The sequence below is a fragment of the Mixophyes fleayi genome, chromosome 6 (genome assembly GCF_038048845.1).
Source record: "Mixophyes fleayi isolate aMixFle1 chromosome 6, aMixFle1.hap1, whole genome shotgun sequence".
Lineage (NCBI taxonomy): Eukaryota > Metazoa > Chordata > Amphibia > Anura > Limnodynastidae > Mixophyes > Mixophyes fleayi.
The window spans coordinates 102,526,391-102,549,121 of record NC_134407.1 but is presented as its reverse complement, the minus strand read 5'-3'; the positions used below and the strand labels follow the sequence as shown (position 1 = coordinate 102,549,121).

The window sequence follows — 22,731 nt, the reverse complement described above, 5'->3', positions numbered from 1 at the left end:
CTTTGAGTTGTGAGGATGAGATCTTTGCTAATGCCATCTTGAAGAAAATCAAGAATATATATAATAGTAGTCAAAGCTGGACCCACTTTAGGGTCCCACCACATGGTGAACTTCTTCCCAATTTTACAATAGAAGAATTTCTTTTTGTGCCTGTAGAAGTATCAACTCCTCCGAGTAACTGTTCAATCTCCATGACATCAACAATAGTCCTTCTTGATTGGGATGAATAATTGGACCTTGGTGTAGGTCTGGTCGAAGGGGTAGAGGCCATGGTTGATCCTGAAGTATCTCCCAAGCTACTGCAAACCATGGGCGTTGGGACCAGAATGGTAGCTTTGCCATGACTTTTTTTTATCTTTTTTAAATACCCTAATTGGAAATATCATCGGATTGCCAGAGCATTTATCCCTTCTGTTCCTGGAACTCTGTGGCAAGAGAAAAATTAGGGTATTTTGGTGTTCTGACTTGTCACTGCTATGTATATTTAATAAAGGCCGAACTTTCTTGTTAGCAAGTGGAATATTTATTGGTGCAGAATTTACTCTCAAGAGCTTGTTTTTGGCCGAGATATTCAGCTGTAATATCCTGTCTGCCTTGCACATGTCTGCGTACCAAGACAAACCTTAGTTTCTCTCTGTCCGTGACATGACTTTTGTTACTTTTGCCATCATGGTCCTGCTCCTGGCACCGCCTTTACAATTTTTGAAGGCGACTACGGTCCTGTTGTCTAAAAATACCTTCAGACACTTTCACTGTAAGAGAGGATGAAAGGACTTAATAGCATTCCAAACTTCCTGCAATTCCAGAATATCTGTGTGTAATTTATTTTCATTCTGTGACCCTGTTCTACTTTTAAAAGCAGATGAGCCCCCAATCCAGTGGTAATGTCTGTAATGTAGAGTCTGTTGCAAGTTTTATACAATCTGGTTCTGAAAGAGACACTCACCATTCTCTTAGTTTTGGACTCTGCCACCAGTTGAGAGATTCCTTGGTGGTTCTTGACACAGTAAGCCTAACTGTAGGTTTTGAATAGAGTATGAAATATTACTATGGTGAGGGAAAGCATTCCTAGTTCATATTGTAATCTGGTGTTGACCGTGTAGTTGGCAAGCCAATGACCGAATCTTGATGAATCTCTCCTTTGGTGGAATTACTTTGTTCTGTACAGTGTCTATTTGGACTCCCAGATATTGTATCTATCTGCTGCCATGGCACAAGACGACTCTTTGCCTTGTTTATAATCCAGCCATGCTCCTGCTTAAAGGCCGTTACTTGAGCTATCCTGGACCTGTCAATGTGCTCTGACTTTCCTGACATTGAGAGGTTATCAAGATAGGGCCAGAGAGTGATTACCTTTGCCCGTAACCATGCCACCAGTGTTATTAATACCTTGATGAAAGCAATTGGGGACATTGCCAGACCAAAGAAAAGACAGGTGAACTGCAGAATCTGAGAAATCTCTAGGGATGACCTGCAACAGGAATATGGAAGTAGGCATCCTGAAGATGGGTGTTATACATATGTTCGACAGTTACACGATCGACATTTACAGGGTTAATATTAATAGACAGGGTTGGAAAGTCGACAATAATGACATCAACAGTATTGTTAGGTCAACAATTCACATGGTCGATAGTATTGTTAAGTCGACAATTCGAATGTAGACAGTATTATTAGGTCGACAATTCACATTTAGACAGTATTATTAAGTCGACAAAAATATCCCTAACCAATGCTTGAAGTGAAGCGGTTTGTGCTGGTATGAAATACCGACACTTCTCAGCCCCACTTCACGAGCATCCAGGGTCAACAGTTAGCTGGGAAAGCAAGGCGGGGGAGCACCATGCCGGAGAGGTGCTCCACTCGCCTTCCCCACTTGTCCATCACAGCTGCATCCGACAGCAGCTCTCTACTCCTCTCTGGTCCATTCTTGCTAACAGTGTCAGGCGTTACGTCATCAGCAACGCAGAGAGGAGCTAGAAACAGAAGAAAGAGAATAAAGGAATTAGAGGAGACAGAAAAAAGAAGGTCATAGAAAGGTAAGTGGAAACAGAGAGGGACAGCAGGGGAAACAGAGTGATGAAGGAGGGCACATTGTGATTGAGGGGCACAGGATAATGAAGGAGGGCACAGAGTAATGAAGGTGTCAGGTGCCATCCCTGTACTGCTGCTGTGTGTCGGGGGCGGCTACCTGCCTCTTCCGCTAGGTGTGTCCCATTACCCAGCAATGGGACTCTCCCCTTCTCACCCTGGCCTAGCTCTCCGCTGAGACACGCGTAGAAGGCGCCACATCCTGTTGGTAGGCAACAGGACGTTCTTTAAGATTAAGTATCAGCGATCAGGGATGCTCTGACCGTCCGAATAATCCCCCAAGCCAATCAAGCCTGTCTCTTCCCTATTTAAGGGTCAATTGTCGACTTAATAAAACTGTCTACTTTCGAAGTGTCCACATAACAATACGGTCAACCATGTGAACGGTCAACCTAATAATATTGTCGACATTTAAAATATCAACTTATGTTGTCAACTTTCTGAATGTTAACCAAATGAATGTCTAGCCATGGACAGCATACCCTGAAGATCTATGTGTAGAGCGCTTTAGATACCTCCCCTGCAGGCAGAGAGAGAGATCAATTTTGTTAGCAACCAATTAACCTACCAGTATGTTTTTGGAGTGTGGGAGAAAACTGAAGCACCCGGAGGAAACTCAGGCAAACACAGGGAGAACATATAAACTCCACACAGATAAGGCCATGGTCGGGAATTAAACTCATGACCCCAGTGCTGTGAGGCAGAAGTGCTAACCACTTAGCCACTGTGCTGCCCTGGACTGTAATAATAAGGGTGAAATGCAGAGACAATCAGCTAGTGGAATGAGACTGAGTTTAAACCATGAGAAACTGCACTAACTTTGGCATTATCTGCTCTCTATGAGAAAGCCATATAACTGCAAGGTGCCAGCTTTTATTAAAGTGACTCTATGCTTACAGCTAAGAGGAATATAAACCACAGCGGGGTTGTACAATGTGTTTTGCATTCGTGTGTAATTGGGATAACAAAGAAGCGTGCTTTGTCAAATTGCCTGGAAGAAAGTAACTGTTCATTGGAGGAGAGTAATATTGCAAAGTTCCACTGAATGGGATTATCAGTGCTAAATTCAAACTAAGGAATACAGGGAGCTGTGACGTTGCGCTATGCTATTTGCCACTGAATGTTTGTTTGAACTGTGAAAGAGAGGAAGTGAACTACGTTTAAACTGCCACTGTATAGAGACTGCATATAAATAAATGGTGATGATGATGATGATGCATACCCATATACCTCTGTTTAACATCCAAATGTACTTGTATGCTATGTGTTTACAAAGTTAAAGCAGCTGTGATAGAGTTTAGTGTATATTGTTATTGATAGTTATCGTTGTTAGAGAGAGATATTGAAATATCGTTATTAGAAGCTATAGAGGTACCTCTTAGCTACATCAAACTAGTGAGGACTGTGTAGAGTATATATTAGATACTAATAAGTATTGTTTCAAATTATCTGTGTGTCACACACCAGGCTCTCAGGTCCTGTCACTTACCTGTAAGCTGTCTTTCCGAGCTGTGCCTGCAATCCTCAGTCTGATTTCAGATCTCTCTGCAAGATGCTGCCCGGTCTGTCTCCACTCCAGTGATCCCTCCAGAATCAGGGTATGGTATGGTCACTGCCATCTTGGATTCAGTCACATGATTCCTCTCAGACAATCAGGGGCTAGCAGCCTCCATTCCAGGTTTCCCTCCAAAACCAGTTCCTGGGAGCTGCCATCTTGGATATAGTCACATGATCCATCTCAGCAATTCAGAGTGCTGCTTCTGCCCAGCTGGCCACAGTCTCCAATCAGGAAAACCAACAACTATAAAAGGACTTCCTGGAGCCCTTATCTGTTGCCAGTTCAACATTGTTATTTCAAATGCCACCCTGGTTCCCAGCAGTCTGCAATCCTTTCTATTGCTCCAATTCAGACAGTGCAGTCTGCATTCCGGTTCCAACATTCCAGTTCCATTCCAGGTTTAGCAATTCAGTTCCTGTCAGGTCTTCTATGCTAGTTCATCACCACCTGTTCCTGTCCCTTCAACTACATGTAAAGGAACATAATCAGGCCACCCAGCTTTGTGTATGTAGTCACCAGCCTAACTCCAGAGACACAACCCAGTCTGGGTACATTTTTTATATAAAATCTACTAAAAAAATCCTTTAGGAGGTCCATTCCTCACTAATAAACGTACCATTGTGGCTTCTAAAGACCAATTTGGTGTGATAATATTTCCTTTGTGTGTGCCTGTGGTATAGTATAGGGGGGCGGAGGGTTCCTTGGTCTGTTTCTGGTGTTCTAATTCCAGAATACTACCCCACAAAGAGCCTACCTAACTTAGATCAAGGTGGCGGCACTGCGCAAAACTGAATACAAGGTAAAGAGCCCATTTGCAGACAGGACACACAAAGACTAGTACACACACCCTAGCCGAGGAAAGGGGTGTTACATATGAATGAGAGAAAATTCCCTTTGCTTATAGCAGTAAGTACTGTATTTACAGACTCCATACGGAAATGCCTTGTATGGATAAACTGATTTAGTCTCTTTAAATCTATAGCAACATGAAAAGCCAGAAAGAGTCTGGAATAATAGCCTGTGCTGTGCTGGAGGAATAAGAGAGATCACATGAACTTCCTAAAATATTTGCAATGGCAGGACCCGACGCCTAACCCCAACCCTTAGATTATATTGTCCAGTTGCCAGGTCCTGCCATTGCCATTTTAAATCCCAAAATGTCAATGTGGCCCTCTTTAATGATGTGAAAGTTAAGTTCCGGCTTTCAGACAGTTCGCAATTGATAGCAGTCTGCATTACTGTGCTGTCGGAAATGTCCTCTATGTATGTTAATGTAAGTCTACTTTTAAAGAATGTCTATGTTATTGTTATCAAATCTTTTGTATCCATATCCTCATTGTCAGGCTTCACAGAGTCGCAATAGCGAGTACCACCGAGGTAGGTGTTTCATTAATCCCCATTAATTTATATATATATATATATATATATATATATATATATATATATACTTGAACAGAATCTCCACATTATCCAAATGAAATAATCTGGATACTTTCTTGACTATTATTATTATTCATCCACATCTTCCAAAGAATAGAACTCTGACTGGAGAAACGTGTCCTCTAAATCCATACTTGTCTGGGACCTTGCTAACTTCTTCCCCTGAATAGCATGCACACAAATGATTTACTCATCAAAGCTCCTTAACTTGCTCAGGGGGCTGTTGATTACATGCTGCACAAAGGACCCCTTCAAAAGCTTTGATGAAAATGAGTTATGCAACTGAACAGTGATTCCGAAACACACCTGAAAATTAAATCAGGATTTTGAAATGGTTAACTCAAAGTCCAGACCTCACCTCCATTGAATGAAAGCCCTCAAATAGCAATTAACTGTAGCAGTGTTGTAAGGAGAAGTTGGATAACATTCCTCAAATATAATACAAGGAGACTAATAAGCTCATACAGAATACAATTACTTTAAGTTATTGCTGCTAAATGTGGTTCTTAATCATTGGGTGCACTTACTTTATCACACATGGATTTTATGGGGGGAATTCAATTCCCCCCGAAGTTCCGCTGTGTAAAAACTACTACTGTTATTATGGTAATATTAAGCCGGCTTTCTGCTCGCAGATCAGGGAGCTGCGAGCTAAAAGCCGTCGTTAAAACTACCGTAATAACAGTATTTATGCGCACTATTACTAGTGTGCAGGCCGCGTTACTTTTGTAAGTAACGCGGCCAATTGAATTCCTCCCCTATGGGGCCAATTTAATTCGGCTATGTTATTCTAGGAATAACGCGGCCTGCGCACTATTATCGTTAGTATGGTAAAAGTGCGCAGTATTACCGTTAGTACAGTAATTTTACTGCTGATTTTTGCTAGCACCTCTTGGGCCGCAAGTAAAAATCTGGGTTAAAATTACAGTATTAAAGGTAATACTACTAACGCTGCGTTAATCCTAGACTAACGTGGCCGAATTGAATCTGCCCCTATATGTTTGCGTAGTTTTGACAAAGTAAAATCTGCTCTATACGATCTGTCGCAATAGACTCTAGACACAAAAAATGATGTAGCGGTGACAATAAGGAAATACAGACACAAACCGATGGCAAATGCCATGGATCGGATAAGAGTGTAATTTCTTATCTGTTGGTTCACAGGATATAGCAGACAATAGGCATAGGCAGCATCTTCAAGCAGTGATGTTTTATTGCTCAATAAGGACAGTTAAATGCTAGTTTACGGTACTAGCGATCTCCAGAATCTCAGGTGGTATAATACATAACATGGTGAAACAGGGCTTTTTTTATACAGATTTCGACACATAAACTGACACAAGGTAAAGCAGCCCTCTTCCTAGCTGGCACCACAAGTCTGAGATAATACATCAGATATATACCCTCAGGATGTAATATCCTCTAAACTTGAGATAATGCAATTTTAACTTTAACAAAACTTACATCAATCTGTTTACATTAACCCTGTAGTTCGTCTATCTTTATAACAGGAAATTACACTCTGCTGTGTATTCAGGCTAAAAAAGTGTTGGACACTCACAGATGAAAAGGTCTAATTAGCATGAGACTTCCTTTTAGTAAAATTACAAAAGACGAATTTCTTCCAACATGGCATATCACATTTCCAATACAAAAATACAACACAATATCAAAAATCAGTACATCTGCAATTATATAAATTAGCGCACTTCACCATTAATTAATTGAAATAGTGGAATATTACAGAAGGTTCTTTCCCAACTGTGATAAGAGCAGTAAGGAGGGGCAGCAATTATACCAAAGGGACAACATTCACCATGATAAAATTGTCCCTAGAAGTAGCGAAAACTTTTCAAGCACTCAAGGCAATTCTGTGAAAGTAGTGTCTTGGTTACCCTAATATTAAAAAAATATATTGTTTGGTTTAGACTTTAGAATTTAGGTCTTGGAGCAGTTATATCCTAAATAGTTAATGGGGAAAACAGCAAGTCATGTGCCATAGCCAAAATGTAGTACCAGAGTAATTAAAATATGCTATTGTATAAAGAATACATCTTGCCATAAAGTGGTCTCCAGAGTTATTAATATACAACTTACTGGGGTGCTAGTTTCAAGTTAATCACTCATCACTCCCCCTTAAGTGGATGTCTCAAAATAAGGATAGGAATACCAGAGTAGCTAGGTGGTTATGATTTTACGAAATATTAAGTTCTAGGTTGAGCATAGACCAGGGAGACAACAAGGGAATATAGATGGCACTGTCTGATGGCTAAAAGTAATCCCCCAAAGATGTTCCTGGAATGTGTCAGGTGACAGTCAGGAGGGTAATGGAAGGACACTATGTGGCCCGTAAGTTTCTTACCTATGTGCAATAGAAAGCAGCAGTGTGTGTTTTGGGGAAGATGACATGTTTTTTATAAAATCTGAACTGGAACTGGTTTTATTTGGGAAATCAGATTGATCAGTTCATCCAAGCTGTCTGACTCCTGCTCTTCCTATCTCTCTTTCTATTTTTCATACCAGTTACAGTCAGGGTTTTATCTAAGGTTTAGTTAGAGGCTCAGAAGAGCATGTGTTTATTTTAGTTTGAGTTGGCTGTGTAAACTAAAATTAGACTTTGTTTTGATTGACTGTGGGCCGCACATCCCTGGAAATAAGCATTCCATGTTTGTGTTCTTCCCTAAAAGTACAGCAAAATCAATTATACAAAAAAAAAACAAATTATATTATATGTGATATCTAACAGTATATTTTAACAGATTACTGTTTAATATGACCAGTGTACCAGGAACAAACATATACGAGCAAGAACCAGCTAGTACCCAAATGTAACCAATGCACTTGGACCTACATAAGCTTCAAACTTCTACAAGTTTTATTTACTTGCTGGACCATTGACATAGCCTAAGTAGAAATCAAACAGATGAACTTACGTAGATAGCAGTTTGAGGGCGTTCTGCTCACAAAGTGGTCACACTGCACTGCTTCCTTGTCCTGCATCTTGAGCAATGAATGAACAGAAACTATGTAATGGCCATGTTCTCCATATAACTGTTTCCATCTGTCAGGTGTAAACAGACAGGAGTTTATCAGTAATTAAATTAACCCCAACACTGTGATTTCCCAAATTTCTAAAGTTTTTCCTAGTCCATAATAAGAAATAATCAGGCATACATATAATGAGATGAGATACAAATCCTTTGAACAATCAGTGATCATACAGTTTCCAAGTTAGCAAAGAAACATACATGTTGCATTACAATTTATTGAGATGTATGTATCTGTTTTAATTCGAATTAGGCATGTGTTCTCGAATACGTGTCCGGTTACAAATCAGGTCAGATGCAGGTTAGCCACCGGTAGTTCTGAATATGCAGACTCACACCATGCATTTGATTTATTCCACCACAACATATGTTTTTCACACTTATTTACAAACTATTTAACCTGCACTGAATTAATTGATGCAGAATGTGTTTTAATATCTGTTAATTAAGCACATTATTTTCTATTGGATTAAAAAACATTATATATAAAAATAGAATAAATATCCAAGGGAAAGGAAACTACATGGTCCTTGTGTTAAAAAAATATTAAAGCTATATAAGCTCTAGCCGATCTTGTGCCTTCCTATGTTTTGCTGTCCACAGGTCTATGAAATTATACAGGAGTTAATAGAGTTGCAGACATTGCACTGGGTACCATCATAGTATGCCAGTGCTGCCATCCATTGTTTGTTGTCAATAATGAAGATGGTCATTTAACCCCTCAATGACTGAGGGTACTTTATACTTCCACATGAGAGGATTTCTTTAATCGAGAATAGCTTGTTTTATGTGTGTTTTTTATGGTAGATAAGGCTTTCTATGGGTAAAGTTTTATATAAATAACATTTAGTTTTGTTTGGATATATTATTTTATTGGCAGAATTAGATACAAGTCTTAAAAAAAAATGTTTTTCATGTTCTTACCAATTACCATTTTTACTGAGCTAGTAATCCCACAGAAATGTACAGTACAATTTAAAATCAAACTGAGGCTGATGCAAGAGTATTTAAGCTCATATGCTGAATGTAACTCAAGATACATCCAGCTCTCCACCAGTAGCATATTTGCCAGGTTTATGTCAAGTATACATCAGAAACACTTACGCCCAATCAGGTCATATGCACATGAAATGTTTTACTTTTTTAAGATTGGCTTTAATAGCACAAAATGCAATTGGTTTAAATAGATGATTTAAATAAATAAACAAAATTCTATAATACAACAGGTGTAACCTACCTTTTTGTGTAAAAATTTAAGTAACAAAATATGAATTCTAAATCACACCAACAAAATCACATAATATAGGCACAAGCAATAAAGAAAGCACTATCAGATTCAGAGATCAATCCGTAATTAGCCCATCAGAAGCTGCTAGCAAGTGCTGGCAATCCTCATCGCCATTAGTGTGTATTTGCATCAGCCCTCAGGCATCCATTAGTGATACAGCTACTGGTAGGAGTAACTATATCTCCATGTGGTTATATCTCAATCTTAATTATGCAAACTCGCTTTTGCGTTTGACCACCCCTTCATCCCTCAGTTCGCCCTCCAAAAGAAAATACTGTAATGATAGCATTGTTCCTGGTGTCTGCACATGTCTGTTCTTCATTTGGGGACCTTCATCAACCACAGGTATAACAATGCATGTGCTCATGACTTTACACTGTTGCCTTTTTTACAGCTGCAGCAGTATTTTCTTAGCAGTTTCTCTCATTCTTACTTCCATTTTTTGCATATACTTGTCTGAATGAGACCTTAGAGCCACCATAGTAAGCAGAATACTTGAATAGGTCTGTAGACAATCCACATTTAAAATAGTAGAAATTAAAAATCAAAGGGAAATAAATTCTGAAAACATATGTATGCATTTTTTATCTATTTAAGCAATGATACCATATAATACCCCCAAGACAGAAATAGATTTTTAACAATAAAAGATATAAGTACAAAGCAAAAGGGAATTAAGGCGAGAAACAATGCTTTTTTCAGAGGAAATTAATCAAACTTTGGGTGAAGTTCCTCTTTAAATATCAGGAATCAGAAGCAAGTTGAACTTTGTAGGAACTTCTATTTAGTGTCCAGAAAGGAATATCCTGGGAATAAAACTTGTCTACTCTATTGTATGATTATTGTCGGCTGTCCACTTTATTCCATTCAGAAAATGTCTTATTTCTGGGCAGTGACCTTTCACCTAGCTCACCACAATAGGTCCTTTGAGGTGAGTTTCAACTTCTATGTAAAGAGTCATAACTAAAGCACTGGTGGGTGGGTCAGTCAGGGGTAGGTCAGCTGACCACCTGCGTATTTTCTTTAAAGAAAATAACCGTAACATCAGCTTCAATCAATGGAACGTGGAACATGTCAGGATACATTACAATTGTATGGATTATTCAAAATTTCTGGAGAGAAATCTATCAATTTACCAACACGCTATCTTATCTTGGTAAAACAAATGTATTTTTTAGCAGTATAGTTTAACAAATAAAATGTTGTACCTCAACTAAATTTGGAATATTGGATAAAAATAAAGAAACTTATAAGTTAGAAGTTCATAGCATTACAAAAGTTTTGGTTATTTATATTTGATTTGCTATTCAATGCACTCTATCCACTGTGAATTATGCTTCTATATAGTCTGCAGGATATCTCCATTTTACATTTAAAGGTTTCTGCAATAAAGTGATATTAATTAAAAGTGCTTCTTTAAAATAATTTGTAAGATTTAGTTTGACTAGATACAATGGCGGAAGTCCTTGGTGCGACAATGGGAATTCCAACAACAGTTACAGCGAGAGTAAAATGTCGATTGCTGTAATTGCGACATCTATGAAATGCAGACTTGAGGCAAAAGTGACAGGGAAGAATTCTGACAAGCCTGCAATAAAGCGTAACAGGACAACATGCCGGCACTGAGATTTACATAATTTAAAATGTCGACAGTTACTTTGGTGCTATTAAGTGGGCAATGTGAGGACCCGGCGGCTCTATAATGTTTTTTACCAAGGGTTGGACACATTCCAAAATAAATAATCTGGGGTATGGCCCATTTGATTCTTAGCAGTTCACAAATCAACCAAATTAAACCGAAGGAAGCAAAACCATACTAGTATCAGTGATTTTGTCAGTACTGTATTCAATTGTATCTAAAACGGCTGCACTATAATTAGTGAGCAAGCCTGCAATGTATACCAGATTCCAGGTCAAATATGAGCTCTTAAATAATTAGAACAACTACCATTATCATAGTAAGAATAGTGTTCACACCTATACCAGTAATGTTAGTTGTTAATAATTCATAATTTATATTTAGTGATTTCAATTGTATAATTAATCATAAATGACCAGAAACCATTATGCATACATTACTTTAAGAAGTTTTATCACATTGGTGGGCAGGTTATATACAGTGAGTATATGGATTTATTACAGTACTCAAAGTGGCAGCTATACAGTGCCATCTTGTGACTGTTTGTAATAATGCATTTAGTTAAGGCCCATGTGAAACATCCCATAAATAATTTTCTATATCTGACACTGCAAAAGAAGCAAAAATTGAGTGTATTGATTACCCAGGGAAGATATACAATGTAATCAGCTCGAAAACAGCCTTTTGCAATAACACAATCAATAGTCACTGGAATTGGCCACAGACATAAATAATTAATGTACAAATAGTTTTAAGGTAGCCGATATACTCTAAACACAATAAAATCATATACCTAATCTAAATCTCCTTCCATAACACAGTTCCTAAAATTAATGATGTTCACAAAATTGAAGCCTAATACAACACTGATGCAATTGACCTACAAAGATCTACAAATGAGCTTATACAGAATTTCTAGCTAGACCAAATAAATGATAAACAGAGAACATTAATACTGTCATGTAATTAATGAAGTGTCAAGACACCAGAGACACATTTTAGCAGCAATATATCCTATTGCAGACTCATATGTCTTTAAGAGGTTGGTGTGATAGGTTGAGCACATACAATCCTAGTAAAAATATATAAATGGTGCGAGTTTGTTTATATTTAAATATTCAACCACCACTATGTTTATGCACAATGTTCACAGATTTGTCATAGAGCAAATAATTTATTATGTGGGTCTTTTTAACATTATTTAAGTGCCGACAATAGTTTATGGATTGGAATTCTGACTGAAAAGGTTAGATTAGGACGACTGTCCATTTGAACACACCAAAAGCTTAGTCCCATGGGGTACAGCTACTATGGTCGTACTTTGTAATGGCTATCATTGTAATAACTTCATCATGATTTATTTATTTTTTATCTGCCAGCACATATACTTATACAATTATTTTCAAAAATATATTTCACTGGTCTCTCAAATTATCAAATGTAGATGATCAACCTTTTTTTATGACTTCTCTTTACACATCACTTACAAGTATATTTTCAATCAAGTTTACTGCTAATTTGGTTACTATTGCTAGGTATTTTGTTCAGTGTCTGGAGATAATGATGATGTTTACTTTGAGTGACACTTATATAATAAGAGACTTTATAGAGACAAGTGATTAATTTTAATGAAATAAGGAAAACAATCTGCAAATTATGTTTACCTGAGAATTTGTTGTCCTGGCAGCCCTTTTGAATGTGTAATCTTTATTCGGGTAAGTAGAGAGGAAACACATTTATATCACCAGAAGGTAGATAATGTAACTCCTCCTTTCCTTCCTTGTCTTTTGAGTGACTTTCTACACTATCTCTAAAGAATATATCCAAAGAAACATTGGATAGAAATATTTGGGCTGCCATGGAGGTCTTCAGGAAAAATAAATGATCATGTAAACATCATTTTCATATTTCCTTTTCAGACTCCATGGCAGAAATGTCTTGTTTTGTTTTAAACTCTGTTTATTGAAAGCTCATAACGAAATAAAAACATGTAATCAGTGTTGACGTAACAAGATACAAAGCTTTAATTTTCATAGTAATAAAGAAATATAAAGAAAAATTAAAAATAGGAAGTATAGAAACTTATCAGAAGAAAAAAAGTGGGACTGAGAGGAAAAGGGAAGGGAGCGAGGGGGGAAGGAAGAGAGGAGGAGGTCTATTCATAATTAATAGATGAATATAAATCTTGTGTATATGTGGATTTTATCGAAGGATGTTAAGTAGCAAGATAAGGTAAGGTACATCCTGCATATATGTGATAAATATATATTAATTGTCTTTATTTGCCACAAACATTTATTCTTTATATCAGTCAATAGTCTTGAATTCTAACCAGGAGAACCAAGTAGTAGTAAATTCTGACATTTTCTCAGTCTCAGATGAGAGTAAATCATCCATTAACATAGAGTAGTCTGTTTTGGAATACTAATCTTTAAGTGTTGGTGGATTAGAACATTTCCACCAGTGTAGTAGGGATTACAGCCTAAACTGTGATGCTTAGATGGCATAGCAGTGATTTTTTAAATTTGTTTATTGGAATTTTAAACAAATTGATGAGCCAGAAGGCTGGATCGTAATTTAGAATGGTTTTAGTGATACATACAACATCTATTATGTCTAATATCCACCCAGTCGTCTAACCCACGTCACCTCTTTGCCACCTTCAACTTACTTCTCTGCCCACCTGCACCTCCTTCTCCTTCGTTCCTCACTGCCCATGATTTTGCCACCTATTTCAAAGACAAAATTGACACCATTCGACGAGATATTTCCTCATGCCAAATTCCACTCACTCTACTCACCTTTACCTACATTCCCCAATCCACCCTTAATTAATTTTCTCCAGTAACTGAAGATGAAGTCTCTGCACTCATTTTATCATTTCACCCTACAACCTGTCCACTCGACCCTATTCCCTCCCAACTTCTCTGCTCCCTCTACTCCGCTGCATGCCCACCTCTATCTCACCGCTCACACCTGTCTCTCTCCACTGGCCCATTTCCATCCTCCTTTAAACATGCGCTCACCTCACCTATTCTAAAGAAACCATCTCTCGATCCAAGCTCTCTCTCCAACTACCGCCGTCCTATTTCTCTTCTACCCTTTGCCTCCAAACTACTTGAGCGATTAGTGTACAAACACCTGTCTCACTTTCTCTCCTCTCATTCCATCCTCGACTCTCTGCAATCAGGCTTCATCAACATTCCACTGATACTGCTCTCACAAAAGTGACCAATGATTTGCTTACTGCAAAATCTAAGGGTAATTTCTCCATACTCATTCTCCTGGACCTCTCTGTTACTTTTGATACTGTTGATCACACTCTTCTCCTAAACACCCTTCACTCCATTGGCCTTCGTGACACAGTTCCTTCCTGACTCACTTCCTTCCTATCAAACCGCTTCTTTAGTGTTTCTACCTCTGGCACATCCTCCCCTCCACTCACAGTATTTGTAGGGGTCCCCACAATGCTCTGTTCTTGGCCCTTTACTATTTTTCATTGCACACCTCTTCTCTTGAGGCACTAATTCGCTCATTCGGCCTCCAATACCCTTCTAAGATGATGACACCCAAATCTATATCTCTTCCCCTGACCTCTTCTGTACTATCTCATCTAATCAACTGTCTTTCTGCTATCTCCACATGGATGTCCCAATGCTACCTAAAGCTCAACATGTCCAAAACATAACTTATTATCTTCCCTCCAGCCAGAGTCACCACCTGCCCTCAAATCTCCTTCACTGTCAATAACACCACAATTTCCTCAGTCTCCAAAGCACACTGCCTTGGTGTCACACTTGACTCCGCCCTCTGCTTTATTCCTCACATCCAGACTCTCTCCCATTTCTGTCGACCTCACTTTAAAAACATTGCCAGAATACATCTTTTTCTTACTCCACATGTTACCAAAACTCTTATCCATTCTCTCATCATCTCCCGTCTTGACTATTGCAACTTCCTGCTATCTGGCATTCCTGGCATCCATATATCTACAGTTCAATCCATTCCTAAATGCTGCTGCAAGACTGATCTTCCTCTCTCACCGCTCCACATCCGCTGTACCACTATTCAAATCCCTATACTGGCTCCCTGTGTCCTCCAGAATCAAATTAAAATTACTCACCCTTACCTACAAAGCCCTCAACAACACTACCCCTGCATACATCTCAAATCTCACATCAAAATACTCTCCCTCCCGCCCTCTTAGATCTACCTCTGATCTTCGCCTTGTCACATCTCTGATAACCACCTCTCACTCGCACCTACAAGATTTCTCTCATGCTGATCCCCACTCAATCAGACTTTTCCACAGCCTTCAAATCATTAGAAGTTTTTTGAAAACCCATCTTTTTTTTTTATAGAGGTAACCTTATGCTCGATAACACTATTCACACTAATGCACCCTCACAACTATCCAAATCTCCACTCTAAGTCACACTAGCTCCTCTTGTTTCAGCTGTGCCCTCTTCCACTTAGAATGTAAGCTCTCTAATGTCTGCATTTATTTTGTCTACCTTGTATGTCCCTGTTTTATGTATTTACTGTTTTCCCTACTGTACAGAGCTGTAGAGCACTGTGGCACCTTACAAGTCTACGATGATAATAATAATAAAAATAATAATAATAATAATAATGTTAGCATTAAGTATATCCCATTTGTTTTTGATATCAGTAAATGGACAGAGGACTTTTCGTAAGCATCAACTGTCCCAACCTGAAGACAACAGCCTGATACCAATTTTTATAAGAGGGAAGGTGAGTACCTGTAAGGAAAACTTGATTTGCTAAGAAGGTAAGTGTGGAAATTTGTGTTATGTTATGTGCCTTCAATATGGTAAGGTTCGAAATTGCTTCAAACAATTCAAAGTAGGTGAAATAGTTGGATGAGCAACTGAGGATAGGCCCCACAACCAAGGTACAATTCTTCCTTGATAGAGACCCATTGCTGCTTATCTTTGGACCTAGTCCATTCCAAGATCCTATCTAGCATAATGTCGTTATAATAACTAGATATGTGTTGGGAGTTGAAGTCTTCATAAGTATTTTCATCTCAATAAAACTTCTTGTTGAATGCGATGAGGATTTTAACCCCCCCCCCCCCCCCCCCCCCAAAAAATGTCTGATTAAACCTTGAATGTCTTGGAACCATTTTGCAGGGGATATGGATTAGAAGATTTTGCATTTTATAGAGGATTTTAGCCAGTGTGTTCATTTTAATAATGTTAACTCTACCAATCTATGATAGTCATTTAAAATGCCACTTTTAGTCAGTCTTTAAAGACCAAATGATAGTCGAGAAGTTGGAATAAAAGAGTTGGGAAAGGTCTTTGAACAATTGAATTCTAAGATAATTAAGATGAGATTGATGCCAGATAAATGGGAATCTATTCTCTAAGCTTTCAACTATCGAGAGAGCTGTGGTTAAGTTCACAGCTTTTGACAAATTAATTTTGAAATTGATTTAGTTAATTAAAATTATTAATTAGTTCTTGGCACAAATGGCATATACCCAAGCAAGCAAAATATATGGGGGATGGGGTAGTTAAAACAGCATAAATCAACCAAACACTGATCAATTCATGCAAATAATATAGATTTTGTTGATCAACTGCTGGATCCAGAAGATAGTGTCTGGAGAATGTATGAATCGATGACCATCCTGCTGCTTTGCAAAGATCTTCTGCTGTAGCCTGCACCCTGGGAGCCCGAGAGGTAGCTACTGGCTCTTGTGTTATGTGCCTTCAATATTTTTGGCACCTCATATCTTTTCCTCTTATAATCCAATTAAATAACTTCTATAATCCATCTTGCAAGTGTGCTTTTGGAAGGAGCTTAACCTTGCCTTGGACCTCCCAGATAACGATATGATCTGTTTTTCTGGCATCCTTTGTTCTGGAGATATACTTCTCTGGCTACATCCAATCTACACAATTTTCTCTTTTTTCCGTTAGTTGACACTGAACACAGGACTGGAAGTACAATTTTTTCTTGTTAACATGAAAATATGAAACTACTTTTGGTAAAAATGTAGTATTTGTTTGTAGTACCACTTTATCTGAATGTATTATCAGAAATGGTTCTTTGTACTGCTCTCACACTCTTCTAGCAGTTGTGATAGCTATAAAATATATACATTCCTGTAGGGATTCAAAGGGTTCTGATGTTAGAGCCAAAACAAGATTGAGATCTCAAGGTGCCACAAATTATTTCATACAAGAATGAATTCTCTTTGCTGCTTGAAAGAACCTCTTGATTAGATTGTCTGATATTAATCTTGTGTCCAGGAATACATTCAGTGCTGACATCTGTACCTTCAATGTACTAAGAGCAAGTCCTTTCTATAAACCTTCTTGATGAAAGTCCAGTATCTGATGTATGCTAGCATTTGGAGCAGTAATTGACTTGGACCTGCACCAATCTATAAAGGTTTTCCACCCTCTATAATATACTATAAAAATATTCTTTCTTGCCTGTAGTAATACTTTAACCACTTTGTCAGAGATAACTTTACTCTTCAACAGTGAGTCCACACCATCAAAGAGAGACTATCTGGATTTGAGTAAAGAACTGGACCCTAATATAAAAGGTCTGGCCGAGATGGTAGATGCTATGGTTGTTCTAAGAGCATCTACCATGTGAACCACAGTCTGTGAGGCCGAAATGAAGTATTGATATTACTTCCGCTGCTTCTTTGTTTCCTTCTGTTCCTCTAATTGCACATACAGTGAAAAGAATAAACACCCCATATTTAATTTCCAAAATTTTATAATATAGAGCATCTATTAAGTCCTTGTAACAAGAATAGAAGCTTTTTAACCTTGGTGTTTTGGTTTGTCACCAACAAATCTATCAACAAACCTATCTGTCTGTCATATATTTAATAGAACTTGGATGAATTCAAATAATACATTTGTACATATACTTATGTTTAAAGCGTTAATAAGAGTTCATAGTATGCAGAAGGAATAGTCTATTCAACTAATGCCTAAGAAAGAAAGAGATAACGCACATTTTTTTGTGCCTGACTGTACAAATTGTGAGAGAACTAGATGAATCCAGATGTGGAGGGGAGTCCTAAAACAAGGAGTGTTACTGAAATCTGCCCAGTAACAAGAAAGGTATAGAAGACTGTGTAAATGTGTTATTTGATGTTCAGCCTCAGACTCATTTGGATCTTTGGCTTATGACTTTCACTTCATACTGCTTGGTAAAATCTTAGTTAACATGTGGGATCCCAAACTTCTTTATTATTTGCTAAAACATTTTGTTCTCTGCCAATTCTCCTTGATGGATCTGATAAAAACTGAGATAATCGGTCACCTTTAAATTGTTTTCTTTAACAAAAAATTCTATGACTGTTGATATCTCTTCCATCTTGTGTTTGCTTTTTGGTGCCTCATTGTCTGTTTATAAAGGATACCACTGTCCGTTTGTCTGACAAGATTCTTAGATGTTGGTATTTCAATTGAAGTATAAAGCTTTGTATTGCATGCCACACTGCTCGTGCTTCCATAATATTTGCATGTAGTCTCTTTTCCTTTTGACTCCATGCACTACTTCTGTGATCTGATGAGCCCCCCCATCTTTGGAGCTTGAATCTGTTGTTACCCCAGGCCAATCTGGTCCAGAGAGTGGTAATGTCCCTACACTTTAATTTTGAATTTTGCCACCAGTCCACATACCAGTTTGGTGTACTGTGTAAGTCTTAGAGATCTGATGATTCTGGATTGCAATCCCATTGTTTGAGTATCACTAGCTGTAGGCTCCTTATTTGTCAGTTCACCCATGGGAGAATTACCATGGTTGATGAAAACATTCCTAGGAGCCTTAGACATTCCCTCACAGAAGACTTTTGCTGAGCTTGAATTAGATAAGTCAAATATTGAATTTTTAGTATTCTCTCTTGTGACACTGATACTTTGTCTTATGCTGTATCTATCTGTACTTCGATGAATTGCAGATGTTGTGACGGCAAAAGATGACTTTTGTTGAAGTTTATCATCCAGCCATGCCACTCTAAAAACAGAAGTACTTTGAGTGTATTGATTTTGGCACGGTGTTTCAATCTCCTATTACTAGAAACTTATTCAGAAATGGCAATACTGCAAGTCCCTATTTGAGGCAAGCAGCCATAAAGACCACAAGCACCTTTTTGAATGTTCTGGGAGAAGTTGAGTGGTCAAGGGCTAGACATGTAAACTGGAAATAGTGTCCCATACTGAAGAATCTGTGCAAACAATGATGTTGATTTGCAATTGGAATGTGATGAAAGGCAACCTGTAAATTTATTGTCAAGAAAACTCTTTCTACTTTTCTGAGAATAGAGCTTACAGTCTCCATGTGTAAATGTCTTGAGTTTGGAGTAAAAGGCTATTCCCATCTTGTTATTAGATACTGGACAACTTACTTCTTACTCCAACAGTGTTTGATGCACAGGGGAGCATTATGCTTCCGTTTACAGAGATTGTGAGCAGAATTACGTTTATTGGTCTCATCTTTCTGAAAATGATACATACTGTATAATCTTTTCATATTAACATGTTGTTTTTCCAACTGATTCTATTCTTTATCCAGCAACTCCTTAATTCTGCTATGTACTATGAAAACCCTGCGATTATGTTGTTTTTCTCCAAATAAGTGTCGAAGTCGTATAATTGGATGAACGAAAGTATATTGGTTAATACTGTTTTACCGTGCGATTGCGATCAGTACACACGTAAAACGTGGCATGGCGCGATCGGACGATAAAATACACACGCATACACTCGCATTCATTTATTGATATATTTCATATTTATAAAAGTTCCATTCCACAGTCGTTTATGAGTAGATGGTATTTAGTTTATAGTTATATATATTAAGGTTATATGTACACTTTAGTGAAATTTAAGGTTCAGGTTACAGGAAACATGTCATGTTTAGTATCATTTTAATCCTCTATGTGTCCGCAGTTGTCTGGTTCATTCACCGAAGGGATCGCACATTGCATACTCTAGTTAGCGATGTTAGGGAATAAATGTTTAAAGTGTTACTAACTGTGTATTGTAAATAGACTAGCTTAAACTGGTTTCTGGGCGGGAGAATCATCTGGAATGTTGACCCCCACCCTTGGAGGAGGTTGTTTGAACTGGCCTATGACCTGCCTTACACTGGACCCTCCTGAAGTCTGGACCTATAGAAGCAAGCCACATCATCTGTATTGTTTTCCCTGTAACACTGAGTGTATATAATACAGCTTTGCTGGGACCAGCTTCAGTCATCTCTGACCACAGTCTTCTGGAGTAAAGTACTGTAGCTAGTACCAGCGGAGCGCAGCAAAGGGCGCAGTGGTATGTATGTATTTGGTATCGGCTGTACTGTATTATAATTATGTATTGAACCGCTAAACTTTTGATTTTGCTAAATAAATCGATTGTGCTTTGGAACCACAAGAAATCGCTTAGACAATGCTTATTGGAAAACGATGAAAATACTTTAATATAAGTTATCCTGCAAGGTAGATGGAGACAATGACTCCTGTATGCTTATAGTCTTCTAGACATGCTTGATTAATGTATTCACTACTTCTGGATTTTATCTCTCCGATTCTGCTTTAGCTTCCCCTTCTTCAGTATCAGTTGAGCTTTCCCCACATGAATCTAGATTCATCTGAAGATAATTCCTGTCAAAGCCCATTTGGGATCTTATCCTTTTAATCTCTTGAGTTGCCTGAAAGTCTTCTTCACGTTTTTCTTCATCCAATATATTAATTCCTTAAACTGGCCTGGGGGTTGTACAAGACTGTTTCCCTTAGGAATACATTCATTGTAATAATTGGATAACTGTTTATCACAAGCTCCACAAACATGGTTATGTAATTTCCCAATCTTGTCTTTCCTTTCACAGGCTCTGTGAGAGTACTGAGAAGGAAATAGAACAAGGACCTAAGATACCTACCTAGCTAGTAAGCTATATCCTGAATAAAATAATGTAACACCTCCTTTCCTCAGCTAGGGTGTGTGTACTAGTCTGTGTGTGTCCTGTTTGTAAATGGACTCTTTACTTTGTATTCTGTATTGTGCAGTGCCTCCACCTTGGTCTAAGTACTGTAGGCTCTTTGTGGGGTTGTGTCCTGGAGTTAGAAACACCAGAGAGACCAAGGAATCCTCTGCCACCCTACACTGAACCACAGGCACACACAAAGGATATATAATCACATTACATTGGTCTTTAGAAGACACACTGGCACATTTATTAATGAGGCGTGGACTCCTAAAGTGTTTGTAAATGTGCATATCAAAAATATCTCTTTGGCTCAAACAATGTTTAAGGGTAACTTGAGAACAATACTAATATACATACACAATTTACACAATTTTAAACTACTAAGATGTACCTCTATCCATTCTAATGACTATTTTAATATATCTATATAAACACGACAACTATCACTAGTAACATACATTAAACTCAATCACTGTTACTTTAACTTTGCTAACACATATTACACAAATGTAAGTGAATATTAGACAAATCTATACAATCATGCAGTATTTGTTAATAAGCAGTTCAAATACAGATCACTTCTTCTCTTTCCCAGGTGATTTGAAAAAAAAACACACACCCTTATCCATCTTTCCGCCAATTTAACACAAATGTAGAATGCAATTTACCCCCCCTTGCTCTCTTTTCTTCTTAGACATAAGCATACATTCACTTTTTTATAAAAGCTGGTTCCTCAACACACAATTACAGGCTTTCCCACAAATAGCAGATAATGCCAAAGAGTTCTGTGCAGTTTTTTTCTTAGTTTTAAAGTCTCTGTCCCTTAACTGTCTGTCCCTACATGTCACCCTTGTTATTATATCACAGTCCTGCAAAAGGGTATTATACAATATTCTTCAGGTCTCCCCACCTGTTCACTACCTGACTAGTAACACAATATTCAGTCCAAGCAAATCAATAATAAGGTGGGTTACTTATCCCCACTGGTCTCCAGTATCTGCATCCAAGATGGCTCCTCTCTGATCAGATGTCCGCTAAGCTCTATCAGTAGTAAGTCTTTTCCACTCTCCCTCTGAGTCTCTCCCTCTCTGGGGTCTCACATTCACTCAGACCTCGGTACAGCTCTCCAGTTGTCTTGCTGCAAAGGACTCCCTCATGATGTCTGTCTCCCTGAGTCTCTCTCAGAATACTAACTGCCATTTGTAACTGCTCCTTCACAAGCTCTTCCTCCCCACTGCATGCTGGAGATTAAGTTATCTGCCTGCAGGGGAAGCATCCAAAGACCATGTAAAAAAAACTAGCTACTCTGCCACTGCCTTACTCGGCTTGTAAAGAGCAGGAAAAAAAGAAAAGGAAGGAAAAGAAGATTATATATCACATTATATACCTTCCTGGGATTGTAATGGCTACCATTTAACAGGATAAATTCTTAGATCCAGACTATGAGAGTTCTTCACCTATAGTAAGCCGCCTTTTCTGTAGAGGACTGAACGAACTGAGAAGATAGACATGATGGTAGACAAGGGGGTAAGCGGAGGGAAAGCAATGGTCGAGGCAGGCGTGTACAAGGACAAATGGAGACAAACTGACTTGGGGCAGGCATAGAACAAGAGAAGCCCAGTAAACAAAGCCAAGAGGACGAGACGGGCAGCAAACAAAGAATATCCAGGAGCAGGCAGAAGGG

General features: G+C 38.2%; 1 protein-coding gene across 1 annotated transcript in view; it reads right to left on the bottom strand.

Annotated features, from left to right (window-relative positions):
* Positions 1–22,731, bottom strand: part of LOC142095347 (heparan-alpha-glucosaminide N-acetyltransferase-like) — a 589,712-nt gene that overhangs the window by 548,713 nt on the left and 18,268 nt on the right. Inside the window, exon 4 of the mRNA XM_075178300.1 lies at positions 8,023–8,150. Coding sequence (XP_075034401.1) covers positions 8,023–8,150 — 128 coding nt within the window. The remainder of the gene's footprint in view (positions 1–8,022; positions 8,151–22,731) is intronic.